This window comes from Apteryx mantelli, chromosome 2 (assembly GCF_036417845.1).
Source record: "Apteryx mantelli isolate bAptMan1 chromosome 2, bAptMan1.hap1, whole genome shotgun sequence".
In the NCBI taxonomy this organism is placed as follows: Eukaryota; Metazoa; Chordata; class Aves; order Apterygiformes; family Apterygidae; genus Apteryx; species Apteryx mantelli.
In genome coordinates this window covers 115971942-115993194 of record NC_089979.1, presented here as the reverse complement: position 1 = coordinate 115993194, position 21253 = coordinate 115971942, and the positions used below count along the sequence as shown (strand labels likewise).

General features: G+C 39.4%; 1 protein-coding gene across 1 annotated transcript in view; it reads right to left on the bottom strand.

Annotated features, from left to right (window-relative positions):
• PDE1C (phosphodiesterase 1C) overlaps positions 1–21253 on the bottom strand; it is a 308630-nt gene that overhangs the window by 43502 nt on the left and 243875 nt on the right. Inside the window, exons 11-15 of the mRNA XM_067291281.1 lie at positions 15649–15749; positions 13827–13955; positions 8148–8249; positions 6724–6844; positions 4646–4727 (exon numbers count right to left, since the gene is read on the bottom strand). Coding sequence (XP_067147382.1) covers positions 4646–4727; positions 6724–6844; positions 8148–8249; positions 13827–13955; positions 15649–15749 — 535 coding nt within the window. The remainder of the gene's footprint in view (positions 1–4645; positions 4728–6723; positions 6845–8147; positions 8250–13826; positions 13956–15648; positions 15750–21253) is intronic.

The following is a 21253-nucleotide window of genomic DNA, read 5'->3' as shown; positions in this document are numbered from 1 at the left end:
CCTTAAATTTGCAGTAGGATATTGGGTGTTTGGTGGCCACTGATGTGTAAGGACACGTAGCATGTTCATTTCACTCTACACCAAACGCCTGTTGCAAAGTTGTCCATGACTGCAGGGAAATGGCTTAGGTCACACCTTCCAGTCCTGTGTTACCTCTGGAGCCCACGACACTGATTTTAGCTCTTCTACCATGCATAACTATGTAACAGCCACTGGATTACAAAATAATCATAATTTTGCCCCATTGTGCCATCACAGAACAACCACAGGAGGAATAAGACATTTCAGTCCAGCTGTGAGGCAGATTTTTAATGACACATTTGTTCTTTATTTGAATTTCCCTATGATGCCCATATAGGGCTGAATGAGAGCTGTCAGAGTGTTCTCCTGTAATCCACACAAACTATGGATTCCTCAGATCCTCCTTTATGGCTGCAGTATAAAATGTTCTTCTCTATATTGCTACCATACAACTTCAAGCTTGCCTCCAGCTCAACATGGGGTTTGGCTGAGGATATTCCTTGAAGATAACATTAAAAAAAAGCTCTAAGAGAATATTACCAAATCATATGTTTAAATCTTTGGTTATTATCAACTGTTAGAATTATACAATCATACCATTATAAATTTCTGTGCCTGGCTTATGGTATACTTCTATGGCAGACCCTGGCGATTCTGGTTGATAATGGAACAATAAAGGGAGAACAGATCACACTGGCAAAGCATCTGAATTTACACGTTTTGATTCACATCTAGCATCCAAAGCAGCTGAACATCCTTCTAGTTCCATTTCCCTCTGTTTCTCCTAATTCCCCTACTTTTTGCTAAATTTCTAAAAGATGGGTATTTAAGCCTATTTTCACACCTAGCCTAATTAAAAACATTACTTGCAAGCTCTCAGACTTCCATTCTAATATTCTGTAAATCTGGAGAAAATATGCAGTACAGAGCCTTTCAGTCTTACCTGAACACCTGAATCACGTGCCTCTGTAACACTGACATGGTCTTATCTATTCAAATTTAGGGAAAAAAGAACTCCCTTCCTCTCAGGGAATTAATCAGAAATGTATGCAGTATAAAGCCATGACAGGAAACTGTGTGCTGGATCACAATCCAGACAATCCCACCAAAATTCATATAACTTTTAAGACACTGCAAAATGCACTGACTGAGAAGAGTGTTACATGTGCCACAGGAACTCTGAGGCAGGCAGGCACACACACATGTGTATGTAATTGATGCTCTCATGACCCTCAGAGTTCCAGAAATCAGATTTGGCTTCTTTGATCCTCCAGGGGTAAAAAAAAAAAATTGCAGAGTGAAGGGGAATATAAACCAAAGCCACAATATTTTGTGACTTCCACTTGACAATAGTACTGCCATTTGTTCCACTACCACCAACAAAACTGAGATGACTCTCTGACTTCATAAATGTGAATTTTTCTTTGATAAGACAGAAGCAAGGGTGGTGAAATTATTTCTCTACTGAAGGAAAGTGTATGTGCTGTTTTCTTCTCTATTTCCTATAATCCAGGTAAGTTATTCAGTTCTGTCACCTTTAAATGGGTATTATAATAAAATTAGGAAATATAATCTGTTATAATAGAAACAAAGCTTGGGACTTTATTAATAATTATGTGAATTATGTCATATTCCCAAGCCCATCCAATATTCTAAAGTCTTCAATACAGTAATTCAGTTTGATAACTTAAAAAATATCAAATAATGAGCTGAATAATATACTAATAAAAATCTACTGATGCTAATCAGTTTATCATCGTTTTTCTGGTTCAATAGCATGAGTGCAGTAAATATTTCTGTACCCCAGTGACCAGGATGATTTTATCAATTACTGCTGCACTCTGAGATAGGGTATTCCAGGCATCTGCTGAGAGTTTATTTTTATTCCAACCTGAGAACATCCCCACGATGACCAGTGGTTAGAGAAGTTTCCCTAGAGCTGACCACAAAAAATCAGCAGCTTTCACTGAGCCTTTATCCAATGTTTTCTGAAGCTGTAATTTTCTTTCTTGCCAACTAAAGGACAAAAATAAAAGGATGTTGCTACACTTATCAGCTGCAAGAGAGGATGATGACAACAGAGACTGATCTCCAGTCAAACAAGATTCCCACAGTCTGAGACAGACAGAGAAGTTTTAACTCTCCTAATACTCTTGTTGGGAAATACAAGTCTTGGGCTGGTTTTCATTGCAATTTGCTCGTCTCCCCCACTTTGATTAGAAGCCTCCCTTTCAGACATGAATCTCTTCTGATGGAGCTTACTCTCAGCACTTTGTTTACAAACTGAAATGACAGAAAAGACATAGCCTTTCTTTTGAGCAAATTTTTGCTGCTAGCGTGTTTCATTTCCATGGAAAATGTCCATACTGCAAAGCCTTCAGCCTGCATTTCTGAAAACCTTTCATCAATAAAAATGCTTGTCCGCTCTGTTTGTTGCATCTGCACAGACCTTAGAGTAGCAAACCAGAGACTACAAACAAGCCAAGCCACCAGAACAGGATTTCTAGGCTTCATCCCTGACAGAACCAAGAACACGATTTTATTTCACAAATGACAGATTCTTTTTATTTGTGTAAACTGATGGCTGCTTACTGCAGATAATAACACAATTTGGAATTCATGAGGTACTTTCTTCTGCAAAGAAATGCAGTGATTACTATTCCAGAGAACTATTTGTTAAAGCTATTAATCAGATAAATAAATGAATAAGAACAGAATATTTCTCTGAAAATCTCGCCTAGAACTTTGAGAGCCTTACCTCAAGTACGTAGGCAGAAAATGTAAGAGGCTTTGATTTAATAAAGCAGGTGTTATAGAAAGACATTGCCAATATGTGCAGCAGACTGAGAAATGAAAACTTTATAATATCAGAAGATTTATAGAGTAGCCTATTAATGTCAATGGATTACTAAACTGCACAAATTCGATATAATGACAAGTAGTGTATAACTAAATAAGGCTGCCTTTGTATACTGATGGAATGCCTCTTTTGTAACGTGTAATTGTGTTGGTGATGGTTTAATTTGTCATTAATTTTGCAGTGGCTTGGCAACAGATATCAGTGCAGAAGTTTCTTGGCTCTCCTGGCCTTCCCAAGCAAAGGAACATAAAAGAGGAGAACAAGGCAAATTGCTTTTCCAAACACACCGCGACCCTATGCTGGAGCTCAGAGGGGCCGTGTGGGAAGCACTGCTCCTCTCTGCTGTAAGAAGTGAGGGATATGTCTGAAAGCAGCTCAGATGAATGCAAAAAAAAAAGACATCTCTACATGCCCTTCCCTTCACACCAGCTAAGGAAAGAGATCATGTTTTCCCAGTGCAGAGCAAGAGGAGTATTCTGCCTAGAAGTCCTCAATATGGGCTCTAGCTGAGGCTGTAGCTCTTAAAGTTTGCTGCTTCTTCCCTCCACCGAGGTGCTGACAGAGCACAAATGTCCTCAGCAATTACATCCTCTGCACACATACCCCCTTTTCTGAGTTCCTGTTGCAGAGAGGTAAATGCTACGAGTCTGGCAACCAGACCAGGCCTGCTTAGGGCTTTTCAAGTTCAGATTCTTGGCTGAACTGTCTAAACCTCCAAAGCCAGGAAAGTCTGGGATGGAGTCACCTCAGAGGATGGCTCGCCTGATGAGAACAATGAAGCAATTTTGAACAGAAATGGCTCTGAGCCACAGATGTGAATCTGAAATTTCCTAAGTTCAGGATATCTTTATCTTGCTCTTTGGCCAGCCCTTTACAGCTCAGAAGACAGATGAGAAACTTCATACTTCCAATTCTTTGTTTGTTTTTTACTTTAAGACATTTTATCACTGCTTCTTTAAAACTAGAACCAGTTCCCTCATTTTGAGGGTCAGCGTTTTCTTTCCTGTGCTGTTCCATTTGGCACCCTATTCTATAGTCGAGGTTAGACAACCATCATCTGCTTTCTCTTCACTTGCTTCCTAGGTATAAAAATTCACCCACAAATCTACTTTTTCAGTTGTCTTTTCTTGCTTCCAGGCTCCTGAACAGGTCTAGCTTACTTAACCCCTCTTTTCTCCCCAAACACTAGGCTTGTTGCTTCTTCCATTTCCTAATTTTTCACTCAGTAGCTGGAGAAGACATAGAGAAAGTGCAATTGATGAGCCTGTAAAAAATCTCCTCTGCTTCTGAAAGGATGGAGCAGAAAAAGATTTGATATTTGCTTAGCTTTGGTGGAAAACACCGTTCAGCTTGAAACACTTGGTGAGGGGCAAATATATGAAAAAAACATAACAATTTTCTGCAAGTTTTCAAAATGACTGACATTAGGGTTCCATATCCACCAATGATAATCATATCACAAAATGTTGCTATACACGCCTCATCTTCACAGCTCAGAAAACCAAAGTGTTAGTGTCATAACTGCGCACTGGTTGGCTTTGCAGTCACGTTAGAGGTAATTTGGTTATTGTGTGGAACCACTACCATAAATAAAATGGCTTCTCAGCTTTGAATTGTTGATCTGGAGAAAATAACGCCATTGCACTTTATTTCCCCTCTATAACCTAATTGGAAATGATGAGAGATCGCTGTGATCTTAGTCCCACAAGAGGAATAAGTTTTGCTTTTAAGATTGCTACTTTGAATGCACCAAAAGGGCCATACCTATTTGAGACTGAGCAACCATAGTAGACTTGCGGTCACACAGCGGAGAAAAGGGAAGCCCTAGTTCTGCTTCTTTGTCACCCTGGAGAAGTAAAATTGAGAAGAGGTTAGAAAAAGACAAGACCCATTGTACTTCTGTAATATTTTAGGTGATGACTGTAAAAGCCTCTCATTTTACTTTCTTTAATAAAGTTTGTAACTTTTTTTTTTTAACGCAAATTATCTTTAGAGAATTTGAGACTGGCTGACAATGTTGTAATCCAAAGAAAAGTTTGTGAGTCAAGCATCTTGATTCCAATGAATCTTTAATCAGAGTTTTTCCTGCCTGTTTGGTATTTCTATGCATCAACTGAAAACACCTCTAGAGCACAAGAACACTTCCCAGCGCAGTTCTCCAGAGAACCCAGAAGAACTCAGTTCTCAGGGACAATCTTTCAAGAGAAAACGTCAGTGTCAGGACTCATCCCTCAGTGTTTGAGCTTGTTTGCATGTTCTTTTTGGTCTTTCAGATAAGGAATTCACTAGTCAGGGCTGGCCAAATGCAGTTTATTTCCCTCCTCTCCCCACCAAGGAAAAAAATGACAATGACATTCTCAACATTTTACACAAGTGCTTAAGAACAAAAATCCAAACACTCTTTCTAGCTCTCAGAACTGTAAGTCCATTTCTGGTACTACCTGGCAGAAGCATCCCTTGGCAGAAGACCAAGTGTTATAACCCCATCTTTGCCAGTCTTTCAAGCTGCACATTCTCAAAATGCCCTTTAACTTGGTTCACTTGCTCTAAAACAGATTATACTAAGAAGATATATGGGATGACATAGTTTCAATATTCCCTGATAAGCATTCAAATTTAAATAGCCTGTTACTATAGAATCAATGTTTTAAATCAGCAGCTCACTTTAATTGTGTTGAACTTTGTGCCACTGTTCCAACTGATGTCAAATGGAAACTAAAATAACCATCAAACTAACCAGAAAAAACCTTCTGTAGGCATAGGAATGGCTGAACTTTTCTTTTTTGTGTTAATAGAACATAAATGAAAAGGTGGGCATAAGTTTTTATCAGATCTAGTATCCTTCTGAGCTGGGAAAGCGTAAATATGGTCAGTGGCAGTTTCCTCTAAAATATATGTGAAAATCACCCTCATTACATAAGCCTCCTGCGTGGCAACACAGAGACAACTGCAGCCATAATCCACCTTCCTCCACCTAGCAAATCCATTCTTAGTTTGAAAAACAAATTAAAGAATTCATTTCTAAGCAAAGTTTTGCATTGTCCTCATTAAGGAGAGATTCCCACAATGCCTTTAAAAACTGATACCATTTTAAAGTTTTGTTTAAACTTTTTTAAATTGTCACGTATTTTTTTCTTTTTTGCATTCAGCTTTACTACAAAACATGAAGTTATTGAACTTTGGAGGAAAATTAAGTAATTAGTTTTCTGCTTAGTTTAGTAATTCATATTGGTGGAAAGTATCACATACACCCCTAAGTGCTCTGTTTACTTTTACTTTTTTTTTTTTAAGATAGTTCTTTAAATGCTTTTAATTAGTCAGCTGTGGGAGCTTATAGTTATCACACTGAGCTTAATGATTTGTCTAGATTTGTGGGTCTGTCAACAGAAGGCCCATTGTGAACTATAAAGTAAATCAGTTCACTTCATCTAAAGTAAGGGTAATGCGTTTTTCTTATCTACCCCAACGATATACTTAGAGCTCTCTGAAGTATAGCTATCTGAACCTGTTTTCTATGATTCTACAGCTAAGCACAATGTCAAATATTCTGACTTTTGATCATTAGAAACACACACTGAACCTATAAGAGTAACTGGCCCAGCTTAGCTTCCCAAATCAGAATTTTTACTATATAGATAATGCCTATATCTACAGGCACATTCCCAAGAGACATAATAAGCAGCGCCACAGGTGTCAGATGAGAAAGGTTCATATCAGTTAAAATGTCCTTTAGAAAATTAGGGGGAAAAGAAAAAGATGTGTCCATATTTTCCTACTTCCTTGCCCAGTTCTACACACTCCATCTGTGCTGCAGAAATGCAGAGGAATTTCCTCAGCTTTACCTGTCTGAAGAACTCCTCCAGCAGAGACATGGTCCAGCGATGATGGAGGTCCCAGGCCTTGGCTGGATGACTGATATCTGCTGTATGCAACAACAGTGATAAGGCTTTCGGCTTGTCAATTCTGAAAACCCAAAGGAGCAAACAAGTTAATTGTCTGCTCTTGCACTGGAGAATGACAAAAATCTCACCTAAAGCAGGAAATGAGCCCGTTAGAATCTTCGGCAAGAATATTAATGGACTAAGTGTTCACAAAACCTGACAACTATGAAAGATTAAGTGTCTGACTTCTCAGATATACCCCTCCCGTTGTAACGGAGACATTAAGTGCAAAGAGAAACTGGTTTTAGCCTTGCTGAGTTCCTTTCTTGGGTTGCCTGTCTGTACAAGCATGTTTGAGGAGTTGCAGTGTTCCCCATTTCAGCTGGGCTATTTTTATGCAACTCAGAAGAGGATTTAGTCCCTACTGTCTTAGTGTAGTAAACAGGATCTCATTTTGCTGGCACTGCTGAGCCTACACTGTAACTGGTAAATGCAGCGTGTTCCACTGATAGAAAACTAGTGTGAGGTCAGAATCCTGACCTAGTGTGAGGATCCTTGCACTTGGTTCTACAGAAAAAAGAAGCTGTAAATTTTTAAAAACTATAACCTGAGGGGTTAGCCCAAGAGCCCAGTACGTAATGCTTTTTTGGGATAGCTGGGTTCAGTTTTTAATTCCAGCTTTTGATTGCCTGAAATAGCTGAAAGAGCTGTAGCTTCTGAGAGGACAGACCAGCTAGTTGCCCTGACAGGCTTTAGGCAGAACTGCATCCAAGGTGAAAAACTGACCTTCAAGCAAAGCTTTCTGCAATGTAAATTTTCTTGGGGAGGGGAAGGGTTGTGGACAAGATATTCCAGCTCCCAGGGCCTCACTGGAGAAAAAGAAAAGGCCTTCCCCCTATTGCTCCGTCTGTTCTTTTTCAAGTCCTTCCCATGGTGCATTTCAAATTATTTTTGTCTTTCCTGTGATCATGGAGCAGGCCCCTTGCAATGGTGGCAGGTGCTACCATCTGCAGAAGGGTGATGCAGAAGTTGAGTTCTGCAGATCTTATAGCCTTTAGTTATAATCAAACTGTAGAGACCATTCAGTCCAGCTGGATCATGTCCTTGATATTACCCTGATATGCCAAAGGAAATGACCAGGGAGGCTTATCCCAACATTGTGACCTTTGCAAAGCTTTGGTCCATCGGCACAGACTAGAGATGGGGGTGGGGGCAGTGTCAGTCCACTCCTAAGCAAATTCATTCAAAATTCAACTGCAGAAATAGAACTGATGCAGACATCAAGAGATTGAGAGCCTCTGGAAAGGTGCTTTTTAAGTCAAACACAGTGTCAATGTATCAGCTGAATGCAATCCCTCTCTGTACAGTGTCGTGAAGTGACTCACCCTTCTGGCTGCTGCAAAGCATTCTTCATGGCTTTGATTTGCTGGAAGTGACAGGACATATCGGTGGCCAACACCATCTCAACCACCAGTGTCCTGAATTCCCTTTTGGATGGCATCATGATGAGAGGAGCAAGGGAAAAGAAAAATGAATGACAAAATCAGACACACTTCAGTTTCTTTTGTGTCTATCAGCAAACTATTGACAGCTCTTCTGCCTTGTATGTCATTCTTTCTGTTATTCCTCTTTCAGTTAGGGGGAGAAAGACAAATGATTTTCTACAAATAGAAGAGTGGGAAGGCTGTGAATTAAGCCAGGTGGCTAACCCTTGCTACGAGAAATCCTAGATGTTTGTGAAGAGCCCACTACTATACTCCTTCTTTAATTAAGCACAAAACTCTTGAATTGATTTCTTCTATCGGACATTCTTAGAAGTTAGCAAAAAGACTGTTTAAGGCCTGGACATGAAGCATGTGAACTTTGAAATATGAATCTCTATCAAAATGACTAAAACCAAATGTTTTGCAAACAGGTTGATACCTATGTTGAAAGTTTACTCATATTATTAAAGGAAAAACAACATATTTAAAAGTTGTTCTGTTATATGTAATGTTAGCTTTCGTTTGTAAAATATGTAGAGAAGTTATCTTATTACCATGTATCAATAAACCTTTTCTATAACAGGAATAAAATTATAATTTCTAATTGCAACCTCCATTTTAGTTTTTATATTACTATTGATCCTAATCAATTTACCCCTGCTTTAGAGTACCTATATTACTTGTCTGGTATTACTCAGGGTTACCTGTATGAATTTTCTTTTAAACATATTAGTAAGGATCTGACTGAAATTCCTTTGAAGACAGTGTGGATGTCTTAGAACTTTTAAAATATCAAAACTCTCTGATCTAGCATACAATACAAATTTATTTTCTCTTTTTCTCAGTTCAGCTCTCCACAGGTTAAAGCTGTAATAGAGGAAGAACAGCCCAAGGTTAGGGTACCAGCCTGGAATTTGGAAGATTCAAAACGGGTCATTTGTCATTTAAAAGTAAAAGTTTGCTATTCTTTTCATGAATATTTCATGGAGACATAGTCTATTTTGAGCATGTCTCTGTTGTCTCTGGTGGCAGTGCTCAAGTTCCAGCCCCGAGTCTCTGTTACACAGAGACCCAAGACCGCTGTGCTCACCCTGTCCCAAGGGTGGCAGGTAACCGAAGGCACCCCCGGCAATCCTGTGCACACATTACGATGGCATCAGCTGGCCTTGCTCCCTCCCCACCATACTCACCTCCTCATTCCTACCCTTATGTGCAAGCACTTCCACAGCCAGGCAGCATTCAAGCAAATGACATGGCTTCAAACAAACTGGTTTTACATTATTTTTGGTTTTTGTTTTTCCCCAGTCCTGGGTCTGGTTCGCTTCCCAGTGGCACAAACCCTGCCTTGTCAACACTGCCAAGAGGAGGCATGAGAGAAAAATCTGCTTCTTTTAGCAGCAGTGCCAGCATACGGCAGCTGAAAGTGCTCATGGAATAAGGACTTCTAGCCCCCCAACTGGAAAGTCCATGGGTTCACTCCAAACCAGAGACAAAGTGAAAGCCAATGTGGGTGAATTTGGGCTGAAATGCAAGTGTGAGCCCAGAGCAAACACAACTTAGAGTACACCACCAAAATATCTATTTAATCTTCCAGCACATGGGGACACTGACACATCTCCACTGAACACACACATTTACAAAGCCTATTCTTTCCCACAAGGTTGAGAGAGACTCCAGAGACCTGTGCTCCAGAGACCTTGGAAATGTTTTAAATATTGTATTTTTGAAAGCAGCCTGAGAAATGAGGAGCACATTTACTGAAATCAAGCTGGCTAAAAGGCCAGTCTTGGTACAAAATTCAAGGTTTTGTGACAACAAAAATGTAATCACACGAAAGTGTCCCAGGGACTTCTTGCTGCAAAAGAGCTACTTTAACTTGGGGACAGGTTTTCTTGCAGGTCCCCTCAAAGGAAGGTCCCTTGTGGACCCAAACCTATTTTATAAATCTGGCTGTGCTGCTCAGCTGACAAATTATGGATTTGAGGATGTCTTGTTACATTTTCAGATGTTATATCTTGCAGTAGAATGTACATTTCCCTGAGGCCAGAAGTACGGGTACACCACATCCTTACACCTATAACCTACCATTCAGAAGTTACCAAATTCGAAAATAAATTCTAAGATAATTTGCCCAGGCCTTTTAATAAACCCTATAGGATCAGGGAAGGGCACACTTAGATGAAGAGAGCAGGCTGTCAGGGAACGGAGGCAGGAAAAGCAATTGGAGAAGAAGGAAACTTGGAGTTTCTTGTTTTATTACTGTCACACGCTGCATAATAACTTACACTATGGCCAATGTCACGGTTTTGTTTTTTTGTTTTTTAACCAATACCCTGCAAATTATTCTCATGAAAACATGGTATCTGACACAGTCCCATGAGGAAGTACAGCAACACTTTTATGGCATTTTACTACCAATTGCTGAGATAAACTATAGCTGACTTTACACCTAAATACTTCCAAACCTTCCATTGGTCCATCTGGAAAATATCTTATTTGCTCTTTAGAACAATTACTTCATGGCTTTACCTTTCTGGCCTCATGGAACATTACATCATTTTGTTGGATACTTTGTTGGATGTAGATGTCCTCTGTATCACTGCTCACCTTGGTGCTGTATCCTAGTGAAGGAGTTGCACTCCCATGAACTCATGAGAAATGGACAGGAAAAGGTTATTTTAGATCATCTAATCCATACACTAGGAACCAACAGTGAGATCTCCTGCAATAAGCTATTTTGTCTATTTTGCCCATTTGAGGTCTCAATTCTTTATTCTTCTGGAAACTAATAGATAAAGGAAGAATGCTGCCTTCAAGGAAATATTTTCAAGGGCTGATAGTCACTGAAGGTATAACACTCAGATAATGCATGTGCCCATCCTGGATTATATAGCCATGCATCTGTTATCATGCACAAATGAAGGCTCTGAACAAAGCTGTCTTTAGTCAAAACCATTCAAGGTTTGTCTCTGTGGTCTCCAAAGGAATAACATTGATTGAGACGGAGTGCTCAGAATTATCTGAGGGACAAAACCCCAAGCAGCTTTACTGACAAATTCAGTATTGCTTTAAAGGTTACTTCCCAAAGCCATATTCTGATATAGAGTTAAGGAGGTAAACATTTTCCAGATGCCTTTTTAATCCTGTACTTGACAGTAAAGGGCTTGCACTAAATATGCTCTGTTTCAATAAACTGCATGGAAATTATTAACAATGAAATACAGTGCCAGAAATGACATCTATAACATCTATTTCCAGTATCTTGGAAAGCATCTGTTCACTTTGGAGTTTATTTTCTTAATTCAATGTGATCTGGTTTTGTTATAATTTCTTCATTTACTTGTTGATGACTTGTGCAAACGGGATTCATCAAATGAGGCAACTCAACTGATTTTCAAATATTTAATAAGCATCAGAAGGTTTTAAAACAGAGAATAAAATGTAGTTTAAACACAAGTAAGCCTTCATCTCTTTTCTCCCTGACTATAACCCAAAAGATATCTTTCAGGCTCATCAGCTTACCCTACAAAACCTGTGCCCATCTATTTTCCCAAGCAAGTAAAATCTAGCTCGTATTTTCCACATTTCTTTCCTGAAAATACACTCCCTAACTAGATGACTGAATATCACAAAACCAATAAAATAGGATTGAGAAATGTCCTGATCTTCAGGTTTTTTCTTACTAATAACATCAGACTTTAATGGGCCCTCAGCTCAAAAAGGCACTTAAGAATATGCTTTCCAAAAACCAGCCGTTGGGCCTTTTGCTGAGAGAGATCTATCAGGTATGTCTACAAAAATACAGTTATATTTGGACACATTTACATAGTTTCTAAAAGCATTCTTTGATATAGACGGTGTTGTTTTTGGGTGCCAGTCAGAGAAACTTGGGGGCTTCTTGTTTTTTTATCAACACCTCAGATCCTGCTGAAATCAGTTGATGTTTCCAGCACTTCCCAAACGTTCGCCTACGGGACTTCAAACTGGCAGTCAGAGGCAAAGGCACACAAAAATCACAGCGTTTTGGCATTAGCGCACATCCAGCTAATGGCCTTTATTCTGCAGCTGCTGCTTGATGGGCAGCTACAAAATAATAAGGTCCTACTTGAGGGAGAACAAATAAGCAATACAAACCACTCAATATTAGTTCAGGCAGTTACTGTATTTCTTAAAGGAGACAGGTTAATCTTTGAAACTTCAAATACAAGCACCTACCTCAGCAGCACGCACATTTTGACACTATGGAACTAATGAGAACATCTGAAGCTAGTTTTGATTCAAGCAACAACAGCTTAAAGCCTCAAAGCAGACTGTTTTCCTAAAGACAGTGCCTATGCAATGAAGCAGTCTCCAGCAGCTGCTCAGCTGCTCTCGGTTAGACAGTGCCTCTAAGGCTGCTGTGTCTAGTCAGTTAGTTCCTTGCATTTCCCCTGCCAACATAAAAGGAAGCAGTAATTTGCTACCAATATCTAACAAGGCATTACCAGCTCTAGCTAAAAAATAAATTTGATTTTTAACACCTCAATGCAGATTTTTTTTTCCTTTAAGTTCTTGCTTGCTGCCCACCATGAGCCTATTTTCTATATTGGGGGGTAGAATTTCTCAGGCCACTCCTCCGCAACACTCCTACTGACTGCAGCCAGCCACTTCAGATCCTGGGTTTTATTTCTGGCACCCATCTATAGCATCGTGTCACTGTCCACCCTGTTCATAAGTTGAAATACACAGGAAATTCAGGCCAAAGCAACTGGGAAGCAAAGCCTTCGCTGACCAGCTTACCGGAGGCCAGGTCCCCGAGAAGGGCTCAGTTCCTCCAGTTCCCATTAAAATAACAAGAACTGACTGCTCAGCACTGTGTCTGGTTTAAATGTATGCAGGAGGCACCACGTGTTACATAAGACAGTACAAGATTCTTTCCTTCCCATGAGAAAGACTATGGAGTAGGATTCTTCCTGTCTAGCACACCAGGTTATTTTTAAAGTACCGCCCCTTGGAGTTCAGAAAAATAACACAAAAACAGAAAGCCCCCATCAGCCTGAATTATCTGCTATTAAAAAACAAGTCATGGGCTGATTTTTGCACATAAATCATATGTTTCATGAGGCTTATTTTGAATTACAGCTTCTTACATCACCTTGGGATATATATTACACTGATTTATAGCTCCTTGGACTTGATTCTTATTTTCATTTAGTCCCATTTACAATTTTCAGGCAGGGTAAAGGGGGTCTCAAAATAGATAAAGGTTATGCTTATGCTTTAGCATGAACAAACAGCAGGCTACCTTTACACTCACTCACAACCTGATATGTGTACAAGGGTGTGTCTGAGACGTCGAAATTACATGGGAGTCCAACTGTATATTATAATTCATGGTCTCTGAGTTTAGTCTCACGACTACAAGAGATGAAAACCAAAAACAGAAATAAGCAAGATAAACACTTTTTAAAGCTCTTTTTGCCTTAGCAATAAAAATACTAATGTGCAATATGCAGTAATGCATATTACCATTCAAACAAGGCAATAACAACATATGGCAAAGCCACAATGTTCCTAAGCAGCCACCATGTTCTTTTTTACCTCCAATCATCCTTTGAGAGGTTAGACAGAATATTCATCTCTTCATCATCTTGCAAAAGACGATACGCTGCACTAATGTGGTGATTTTCAAGCACAGACCGGTCATTATATAGAATAGCAGAATCTGACCTAGCGTTTAAAAGAAAACACAGGAAAGGTTATGTTTCTTCTCTATCTAGAGTCTCACAATTAAAAATTTTCCTTTGATCAGCTACAAAGATTAGTTCCTATAGCACAGATACTAGCATTTTATGAGCACTAGTAATAGTTTGTTCACTGTTGTTATTCAGTAAAGGAAAATTAAAGATCAAAATTCGCCATGAAATCTACCTCATCAGCTGAGTCTCACCTGGTCTCTTTGTTACATATTTAAAGAAAAGATACAGAGCGCTTTCTGACTGCGAGAGATGCACAGATTTGAGGTTGAATCATGAGGTTCTTTTCCAGCTGTTGTGTATATTACTCTCATATTGAAGCCTGACTGTGTCCAAGTAAGCAATTGCAAGATGTGTCCCAATACTGTTTCCAGAACAGCAAACCAGCTGTAAACAAGATATAACTGAACTGCCTTCTGTCATCTGTGCATTAGACTATGCTGTCCAGAAAGGCAATTGCTGTTGGGATAGAGTAAGACCAAAGGTACTTTGCACCTTATTTTTAGCTCCAGGGCATGGATCTGAGATTGCTGAATGGCTGAACTGGTCTGAAGATGAAGTGCTTGCTGGAAGTTAATGGCAATGCTAGGTGAGTGTAGTCTATTATAGTCTCCACTCAGTTCTGCTTACCAGAGAGCAGTGTATATTTTTCTCCCCTGACATTTTACACCCTCTGATGTTACAGGAATGAAATTAGATCCCTAATTCTTGCATGCATGAGGCTGTAAGAATTACGAGTGTGCCTAGCCCTAGAACAGAGACAGAAATGCCTGTCACTGTTCCCAAGCTTTACTGAGCATATGTGTGGTTTATCCTTATCAGCCTTTAGATAGCTGTGATACAAAGCATGCTTCAGCTAACATATTCTAGACATCTAATTTAGGGTAAGATTAAATGCATCGTCAAAATGCCCAAGTCTGTCCATTGTCTGTTGAGGACATCTCATTTTGTTATTGGCACCAAAAGATTCACATTGTCAAAATAATACACAGACATTAGGTGCCCAATTATCACTGGAACTAGACACTTCACAGTCTTTGCATACCCTTGAACATTGCCATCTTCTTCATCTCTCTCTTAGTTCCAAAACAATGCCAGTCCAGTCCAGTCTGTGACTAATTAAGTACTCTCCAGCAATTTCCAAAGCTTTAAAAAGTGAGTGTGATATGAGTGTGATAACTTATTACTGAACAGTTAATTGTAAACATATGCCCTTGCTGCAGGTGTGGTACTTAATAAAGCAAAACCAGTATCTGTGTGTAGTGTTGGTATTCACTACTGCACAGAGATATTGAGGAATACCTGATTTATGCAGGTAAATGTTTGATTCTTAAAATTCAACCAGGAGAAATACTCATCTTCTCCAAAACTACACCGTCATTATAATAATCATCAGCAATTTGTCTTTGGTGAATTACATGGAAATATTTTGAGATTTTCATTTTTCTGGATTATTAATATAAAGCAATGCTCAGGAAGTTAGAATACCTGCATTCCATTGTAAATGGCTAAGCAAGAGAAAATTAAATGCAGCCTAAGGAAGTGAACTTTCCTCCTGTGACACTTGCAAGCAAAAGCTCCTGCACTTCTGTACAGCTGTGCTGCTACTCTCCACAGGTTTTCCCCTCCATTTCCCATCCCTTCCTAGTGATTTACAGTGGCCTCACCGTGTCTGGATGTGAAAGTTGTTGGTGGTTCCAGTGTGTTCATAGTCGTGGATGGCAGCTGCGAAGATCATGGCAAAGATCTCCAGCTCTGTTAGCCAGTGCTGAAAAGAGATTACAGAGCAATCAGATAAACTGTTATTTTCCCAGGCATTAAGGCTTTTGTCTTTTAAGGCAAGCTATCCGCTGCTGACAGTCAACACTACACATCATTGCCTTTTCCCTGCAGCCTGCCAGCTGTTCCAAGGTAAACTTCTCTTGCTGATACATGAAAGATAAACCAGTGTTTTCCCTGAAGCTTCATCTAACTAAATTGAACTTCAGCAAAATGGTTTCAGGAGCTAATAAGGCTTGAGACAGATTGAGGAGTAATATTTGCCCTTCTTAGACAGCAAAGTGGGAGGAAGAGAGAGAGGGAAACCTCAAGAAAATCAAGGTTCTTCAGGCAGAACTTGATGATACATATGTAGGTATGCACGTACCACCAGCAGTAGATATCTTCAGCTCTGCTCACTTGGGTAGCAGAGCCTCAAATACAGAAGAATGTCACTAATTTCCAGTAACTAGAAGAGTCTTTGTGAGTCACTGAATCATGAGGAGAAGAGGGAACACAGCCTCACAAGACGTACGTCTTGTTATTTACTTATAATTTATAGAAGCATTTGAGAAAGCCCTGAGGTCTTTTTTTTTTCCTAATTGCCTAGCCAAAGTCTCATTTTTCAACGCTTAAGTCACTTTTGACTTAGACTTCTAAATGACTCAGATGCTTTAATGATTTTTCTCTGAGTCAATCAATCATTTTATGTCTGTTTTTCCACTGGTAACATGCTAGAAGTGCTGTTAAAATCAAGTGTATCAGAGACAAAGGCTCTAGATTCTGTAGATATTGTAAATGCTTTTACAAAATGCTCCTACCTTTTGGAAGCAACCTTTACCACAGTGGTTGCCACATATTTTGGGTGACAGCACACTGTCAACCTGCAAGCATTTTCACAGACTTTCATGTACGAACTGCCTTTTAATTCAAAATCCAGTAAAGACAGTATGGTTTCATAAATCCACTCTAGATGTTTACTATGGCTTAGGGACACCACTGGTCTGTTAACCACATGTCAGGGAACCACCAGTATCTGTATGGCTCTGCACACAGAAACCTAACTGGCTCTCTTCCTCCCTTCCATGGTAATTTCTGCATAATCACAGCAATCACGATGTTTATTTGTCACCTCAGTGCCTGAACTAGCCCCTTCTCCTGAGGTAGCCATGCAGCTCGAGAATGAAGCAAGCCTCAGCATTAAAGATTTCAGTTTGAAGACACTTGCCGCAGATATTTTGCTCAAAACCACTGATCATCATCAAGGTAGCTTTTGACTTTTTTTTTTTTTTTTTTTTTTTGAGGGGAAAGTGAGGAGAAGAGATCAAGAAATTAGCAGACACAGAGACTAAACTATTTCCTCGTTTTTACAGAACTTGTCCAGGACAGGAAAGGAAAGCGCTTGTGGTGGACAAGTTTCCATTATGTTTCTATTTCCAGGTGTTACTTGTGAATAGGGAATGTTTTACAGCTGATGAGGAACATGATTTCAACTTTCACATAACAACCTTCTGGCAACTATAAGGGGTAAAAATACGCATCAGCTGCATACAGCAGATCTGGGCTTCAATTCCTCAGCCATGTTCTACCATTTGCCAAATGGAGGCAGTGCAAAGGAGAGAAAAAAATTAGGCGCAGCATCTAGGGATAGGCACAGCAAATCAATATTACTTACACACGCAGAACTACTATAAGACATATAGCCAGCAAGTCTAATGCAACCACAACGGTCCTTCTGGGCATCAGCTGGCAAGTCCCATGGCAACAGGACCTTATGACCCAAGCCTAAAATGGCACTGAGGCAGCAAGCTCTGTGCTTGCGGTCTCCTGTGTTGTCTCTTAGGACACTGACTGGATATATAGGAAAAACCCTAACTAACTTAGCACCCCATCAAGCATTCTTTGTTGAACAAGATCAGGGTAATGTAGGTATTGAAACAGGGTGGAACACATGTGAGGAGAGGACTTAAATATCATTACAGTATTTGAGAAAGATCACAGAGTACAGACTGGGATTACCATTGTGAACTGTGAATGATAAACAAATCAGTTTAAATAACAGAGTCAAAATAGGCTTGTGAGTAATAGGAGGAAAAATAGCTGGTAAATGATTGGAACCTTTTAGTCTCTTTTTCAGCTACAACCTTGCAAGGAAAAATAAACAAGATGGCAAACAGCCTGCAGAGAATGGATGCAATCTCCATCAAAGTGGCAATATTACCTTTTACTAGTCTGCGATGGAGTTCACCTTGCAGAACAGAGAGCTAGTTTTAAAGAACAAAGCCATCAGGAATGATTGAGAAAGCAGCAGGACACTGTCACAGGGGAAGAGAGCAAGGAAATGTGAATGTTTTTCATTTCTAAAGAGTTAACAAAAATGATCCAGAACAAATTCTTCAGAGATGATGGGGGGTTGGGAGGAAATGGCATGAAAGAGCAAGTATTGGCTTCCAAACTGAGAACAAAAAAAGGGTAATGAGGCATGGTTGTCTTTCAAAAACATATAATAAATATGAAGAATTAGCTACTAAGGCAAGTCATCGGCATGTAAACAAAAGCATTGATGTATACAGAAAGAAAAAGGAAAAGGAAGGACTAGAGTTTCCAAATCTAACAAAATGAACTGAATGCCTTTCCAAGAAAATACTACAAAGTGAAGACAGCAGTAATTAGCCTATTTTTTTCCCCAGAGTTTACTATCTTTTGTTCCAAAGTAGTTACAAGTTTCAGAGCCCATAGGCTCATGATGATCTGCCTATTAATCATAATAGTCTAGGGGAGAGGAGGTGCTCTCTCCCCACCTTGGTACAAACAGATGTGACAGAAACCCTGCACTTCTGCAGTTTTACAGGTTTGCTGCATGGAAAATTCTCCTGTAATTCTTGACAGTATCAGAGAAAGAACACTTAAGCATTTCAGTTTGCACCTCATTGTGTGGGTTCACAAAGGAATCATAAGGTAATTCCTAATAATTATCAAGATTAATCAGAAAATAGTATCAAAGAAAATAGTAATCACAGCTGAACAACAGAGTTAAATAAGGGAAAGAAGAATTAAGTGAGCAAAAGGACGTCAGCTCTTGGAAAGTGTCCCTACATTTTGTGCTTGTGTACTAATCCTCCAAAAGAAAAACATCAGGAAGAATTCCAAATTCTCTTTCTATGTTACTTTTATGAGAGAACCTAAAATATTATATTTGAGATGGCTACATATACCAAATTAATTCCTAGGCATCATCCTCAGGAAGAATATAACAGGAAAGATAAAAAGCTTTAGGGCATTGAGCATGGTTAGAGGGAAATAAGATTTTTTGAGAAGAAAAAAGAAGTCTGGAATGCAACTGTTGAGAGAGCTTGTAAACAACTGCGAACATGACAGAGGCGTATGAAAGGTACAAAGAAGATAAACCAGATGATTTTTTTCTTCTCCCCTTGATGCTAGAGGAAATGGCCACTATACAGAACATTTAAAACTGAAGAAGAAAGTACTTTTTCACATTTCAAATACGTAATTAACAATTTAAATGGCGGGGGGGTCCTATTTTCTTTTATGATTTTTTTTCAGAAGTCTTTGGCTTCATCCCGGTGAGGAATTAAACCAGAATTAAGCAAAGTGCTCTACTATACTACATTAGATCCCAAACCTAATGACACATATCATTTGCCTGTGGGAACAACTAAGCAAAGGCCTCAACACGCTTTCTGAAACCAAAGTCTTGCTTTCCAGCATGTCCAAACTCCTTGCATACATATTGTGAAAGTGATGAACTGAACAGCAGCGCATCTTAGAGTAAGGATAAGATATTGATTCAAACAAACTCTGGTAGCAGGAAAATGTTGTTCCCTGCCTTTGTTTACCAGGTGTGAATATACTATGCATATTTGAAGTTAACCCTGTAGTGAGCAGGTTGGGCCAGATGACCTGCAGGGCTCATTTCCAAACTACATGAATCTATGCACATTGAGAGGGGCAGTACCCTGCAGAGAGGGGGAAAGAACTGAGAAAAGGGGTGGGGGGGAAGGTAGAAAAAGCATTTTAACAAGGGAAGCAAAGCTGAAATGTCACTGCTGGCACACTGTATTGTGAACACCTTGTTCCGGTTAGAAGAGTGCTTTTCTCTTGTGCTACAGGAGATCCCAAACCAAATGCCACATAAAATTTGGCTGCGGGAACAACTACAGCTTAGGATTATTCCTGGGAAACAGCAGACACTTCTTTACGTCCTCTGGAGTGCAACTCCACACAATGGCCTGAATGGGATACTTAGTCTGTGCGGAGCTTATTACAGCAACAGAAATACAAAAGCAAAGGATTCAGCTCAGGCGAATGACTCAGACTTCAGTGCCAGCATGTACAGAAATTCTCATTTCCCTTTTATAGACGCAAATCTGAAACATACTTATTCTCTGGCCTCTGTACATATTCTAGAACATTGTTTCCCCTGAAATAGAGAGGAAAAATATTCCAGAGACCCTAAAATAGAAAGTATTTCAACACTGGCGACTCCTTTTGTGTTTGTCACTTCAAACATCAAGCACCCCAACAGCAGGTGACTTTGAAAGAAGCACAGACATAGATAATTTAATGGACATAGGTAAATGCATGAAAGAGAAAATCTCAGAAGACATACTCTAAAGGACAACAGGTTTGTGCAGTTGTTGCCAGGTTGAGATAAGACCAAAACACATTACAGAAAGAATTGAAGACAGATATTTATCTCTATCTTGATTTTGCTTCTCAGTCAGAATGGAGCCTGAGATACAGCTGTTAGTTTTGCTCTGACCAACTTTAGCACTTGAAAACTTGAATACTTGTTTCTGAAATTGTCCTTACTGTCTACACAATACCCACAGTATAGTGGAACCTGTAGGTTGCATAGTCTTGGCTAAATAGTCCACAGAAACTGCTTGCAATAGGTGTTTCCACTGAGATATTACTGGGCTGTATTTAATGCTGATAATAACATTCAAAGGCCTTTAATGTTTTAACATGACGTACCTTCAGAATGGTCTGTCTTTTAGCCTGAGCTAACCCCTTTATATTCGAGAATCTCTGTGCATAAAAGCGGAAGAAAACCAAGTAAACTAAAATAATTTAATCCCCTTTACCTTTAAGGAAATATATTTTACATTCTCAAAGACGAAAGAGGCTGCACTTTCTTTAAAGTTGCTCTGAAACTGTGCATAAGTATAGCACTGAATACATACGCTTTATAAATATTATTATTGCCATATGGTGAAAAGGCAGGCAAACTCAGCTCTCACTTCCAGCATTAACAATGGGATTATAAAGCCAGGGATCCCCCTGGTGTTTCTGCAATATCTTCTTCTCCTCTATCCCCAATGATTCAAGCTCAGTCTTGTATTCAGGGAGCAGTAAATGGAGAAGCAATGTTATTTCACTCAAATGATAATTCTAGAGTGATTTCTTAAAGAACTTGACTCAGTAAAAAATATCCAAGTCTTTAAAACACAAAACCTACATCTGTACCCAAGAAAACAAGAAATAATGCAA